At 31.0% G+C, this 4,364-nt stretch overlaps 1 protein-coding gene across 1 annotated transcript; it reads left to right on the forward strand.

Annotated features, from left to right (window-relative positions):
* The first annotated feature begins 1,189 nt into the window (after positions 1 to 1,189).
* LOC139878681 (1-aminocyclopropane-1-carboxylate synthase 7-like) lies at positions 1,190 to 2,778 on the forward strand. Its single transcript, XM_071865381.1, has 3 exons — positions 1,190 to 1,360; positions 1,455 to 1,744; positions 1,920 to 2,778. The coding sequence occupies exons 1-3, from the start codon at positions 1,190 to 1,192 to the stop codon at positions 2,776 to 2,778; spliced, it is 1,320 nt and encodes a 439-aa protein (XP_071721482.1).
* The last annotated feature ends 1,586 nt before the right edge of the window (positions 2,779 to 4,364 follow it).

Below are 4,364 nucleotides of genomic sequence, written 5' to 3' on the forward strand. Positions count from 1 at the left end.
GCGCTGGAACAGGGGTTGGTTCCGACCACACTTGCCTGGGACTGCACACGACACAGTAGGCAGTTGGCATCCAAAGGGTGCACGAGGTTAAAGGTTCCCCGCCGATCTAACCTTTTTCATCTCAAATATATATATATATATATATATATATATATATATATATATATATATATATATATATATATATATATATATATATATATATATATATATATGGCAGGTTCAAATGAGAACCACAAAAAAGGCGAGAACTGCAAGAACTTATTAATTTTATAGTTTTTATGCATTTAATTACATGCAAATGTTAATTAATGTGCATATCATGAACAAACATATGTTCATTACCACAAATAACATGTTAAATTGTTAATAATAAGAAATGTTCACATGTTACACAAAAAAATATGCACACGTGAACAGAAAACTATATATTTGATTATATACGGAAAATATACATTTTTTCAAACTATTTTATGTTCATTCTTACTCTCCATCAACATTTAAGGGTGATTTCAATCTACTCGCATGTGAAAATCGTTGTAAATTAAAAATTCTCGCAGTTCTCGCTCTTTTCGTGGTTCTCGTTTGAACTTTTAACTATATATATATATATATTGACATCTTTAATCCTTATATGTAGATGAAAAAACTCATAATTTTCGGTCCACATAAAGCAAAATAATTAGATGATAACATTTCCAGTGAATTGAAATTGTTGCACAATGTAAAAAGGATGATTATCATTAAATACTTTGATAATCTACTAAGTTTATACATTTGACACTTATACAAACTAAAATGGATTTATAAATTTATTACTATCACCATATACCAATTAATAAAAGTATAAAACGTCGTTTTTGATATTGCTACTTTACTACTTATTCTAAACAACTAATCATTGTTTCCTTTTTGCCAATTCATTTGTAAGATAAATTTATTTATATTGACATGTTGCAAGTAGGTCCCACATCATATTTTTTTATGTGCTTGCATACTTTCTGTTTAAGCGCTTCCTATATATAGTGCAAATTTCACAAAGTTATCATCAAACACTTTCTCTTCACATCATTCTTTCTTTCCCTCTCCATTTCTCACTAAAACTTCTTTATACACAAAACTTGCTTTAAACATCAAGAACTAAAACAAGCTACTCCTTAATTAACTTAGAGCGAAAATATTTATAATCATGCCGATCGAGATTGTACAACAAAGCGTTGAATTATCAAAGATTGCAACTTCAGAAACTCATGGTGAGGACTCGCCATATTTTGCAGGATGGAAAGCTTATGATGAAAACCCTTATCATGAAACAAATAATCCTTCTGGGGTCATTCAAATGGGCCTAGCTGAAAATCAAGTAAGCACTAAGTCTCCTTTTCATATGGGACATTGTTTATATAATTTCTAAAATATTGGAGTGAGCTAACAATGGTTTTGGTTTCTTTTTATAGGTATCATTTGATTTGTTAGAAAAATATTTGGAAACAAATCTTGAAGCATCAAATTGGGGCCAAAAAGTTTCTGGCTTTAAAGAAAATGCTTTGTTTCAAGATTACCATGGACTTCAATCTTTTAGAAAGGCAATGGCAAGTTTCATGGAACAAGTGAGGGGAGGAAAAGCCAAATTTAACCCCGATCGAGTTGTCTTGACCGCTGGTGCAACCGCGGCTAACGAGCTTTTAACATTCATTTTGGCTAATCCCGGTGAAGCTTTATTGGTCCCAACACCTTATTATCCGGGGTAAGTTATAGTACTAATCAAAAAGTTTATTACTTGCACCGAAGTATTTACTTGCCCCAGTACTACTAGCACCGGGCCAATCTTAATACCTCGGTACTAATAATTACAATACTGAACTATGAAATTTTCGATACATATAATGGTCGATTAACCTTTTTATCTCTAAATAATGCAGATTTGATAGAGATTTGAGATGGAGAACTGGTGTACAAATTGTTCCAATCCATTGTGATAGCTCAAACAATTTTCAAATTACTCCAAAAGCCTTAGAAGCAGCATATGATCATGCAAGATCAATGAACTTAAAAGTGAGAGGTGTCCTCATTACAAACCCTTCGAACCCATTGGGTGCAACGATTCAACGTAAAGTTCTAGAAGAGATCCTAGACTTTGTGACCCGAAAGAACATTCATCTAGTTTCTGATGAAATCTACTCCGGTTCAGCATTTTATGCTGATGAATTTGTAAGCATTGCAGAAGTACTTGAATCAAGAAACTATAAAGACGCCGAAAGATGTCACATTGTTTATAGTCTTTCGAAAGATCTTGGTCTGCCAGGGTTTCGAGTAGGAACCGTTTATTCATACAACGATCAAGTCGTAACAACTGCAAGGAGGATGTCTAGTTTCACCTTAATTTCATCCCAAACACAGTTTTTGTTGGCATCTATGTTATCAGATAAAGAGTTTACACAAAATTACATAAAGATTAACAGACAAAGATTGAAGAAACGATACGAAATGATCATCAACGGGCTGAAAAAGGCGGGGATTGAATGTTTAAAAGGGAATGCAGGACTTTTTTGTTGGATGAACTTGAGTCCTTATTTGGAGGAGCCCACAATCGAGAGCGAATTAGCGATATGGAAAAAGATTATGTACGAAGTTAAGCTAAACATTTCTCCCGGATCATCTTGCCATTGTTCAGAACCAGGGTGGTTTCGAGTTTGTTTCGCAAACATGAGTGAAGAAACTCTTGAAATTGCACTTTCAAGAATTTATGAATTCATCAAAAGACAGAAGCTAGCAAGATAGGCAAGTTTTGTGTGTACCAATATTCTTAGTCAAATGTTGGCCCTTGCGAACAGCTTGATGCAGTATCTCCTTCCAACCCTATGAGCGAAATGCGGCAAAAAGAATTTTTGGTAATCAATTTTTGTGTGTTAAGTTAATTAAACCCAAATCATTTGAGATTAGGTTTTCTGGCTACCATTTATTTGTTAAAAGTCATACTATCTAGGGATTTTACTTCTATTTTTACTCTTAACTTTTTTTTTGGGATTTTTTGTAATCTCCAAGAAGTTTTGAGTTATAGAATCCCTTTTGTATGAATTTAACTTTGTAGATCCGGCCAATGCGTTTATTATAGTTGCAATTTTATCTTATAATATTGTCATTTTAACTTTGTTAAGATAATACACTAGTTTGATATATCATTACGTACATTATAAAATTGCATGTAATCTTATTGTTTTAGTTTAAGTCCATCCATTACGTCATATTGAAATCCGTTTTGTATACAAGTAGTAAATGAATAAAATGTGGTTTATAACAAAAATCTATGATTTAAAAATATATTCCGTATAGTCTAAGTTCTAAGAAGATGTAAACGAATCCAACTGTCATCCTAAGTAATGATTTGGTTTGATTGCACAGTGGTATTTGTATGATTTACTCGATCTTATCTTTTCTTAAAACAATAATAAATAAATAAATAAAAATTTAGATTAAAAAAGTACTCGTAGAAATTAAAAGGGTACCAAACACATGTTTCCTTATCTAACACCTACTCTTAATCACGTAGTTGAACACGTACAATAGCTAGCCAGTTGACCAACTTGTATTAGCCAATAGGGCAACAGTCCACCTTTTCTACCATAACATCATCATCATCATCATCATCATCATATATAAATATTGATGTATTAATTAAGTTAATATGTATGCATGAAATGAGAAACGATATTGGAATTTCTTATCTTTAATTATATACATACTTAAAAAGACTATAATTTTCTAAATTAATGAGTTTTTCATTGCTAGCTTGTATTGTTTGGGGGTTTCATACTTTCATCTATTGATGAATTTCCTTTAAATTTAATATTATTTGTTACTTTAGCCAAAATAATTAATAATTTAATTTAATGAGAAATTGGGAAACATAGAAAGAAAAGTACGTACATTTATCCGTATAGAGTCGTGCGTACTGACGATTTATGAATGATGAAATGGAGTATAAAATTATTATGTATCGCAGCAAATAAGGTAATATTGGAAACGTTCACTTTGACTTGCTACGAAAACTATAAAGCCATTATAGCTAACAAAACGACCCGCACGTTGGATCCTAAAAATAACCAATGAACACAATTATACTAATAGATAAAGGATCCTTAAACTTATATGTGTACATTTTTTTCTATCAGTTTTAGATGTGAAACTATTTTGACATTTCTTTTAAGCGTTATCTCCAAAATATAATATATATTATATTTATATTATATATTTATATATTACAATTATAATTATAATTATAATGTAATCATCATACGCAAATTGAATCAATATTTGACACTATAAGAAATATTAGAGTGATATTAATTGTTAAGTTGTATGATATC

Source organism: Rutidosis leptorrhynchoides, chromosome 1 (assembly GCF_046630445.1).
Source record: "Rutidosis leptorrhynchoides isolate AG116_Rl617_1_P2 chromosome 1, CSIRO_AGI_Rlap_v1, whole genome shotgun sequence".
In the NCBI taxonomy this organism is placed as follows: domain Eukaryota; kingdom Viridiplantae; phylum Streptophyta; class Magnoliopsida; order Asterales; family Asteraceae; genus Rutidosis; species Rutidosis leptorrhynchoides.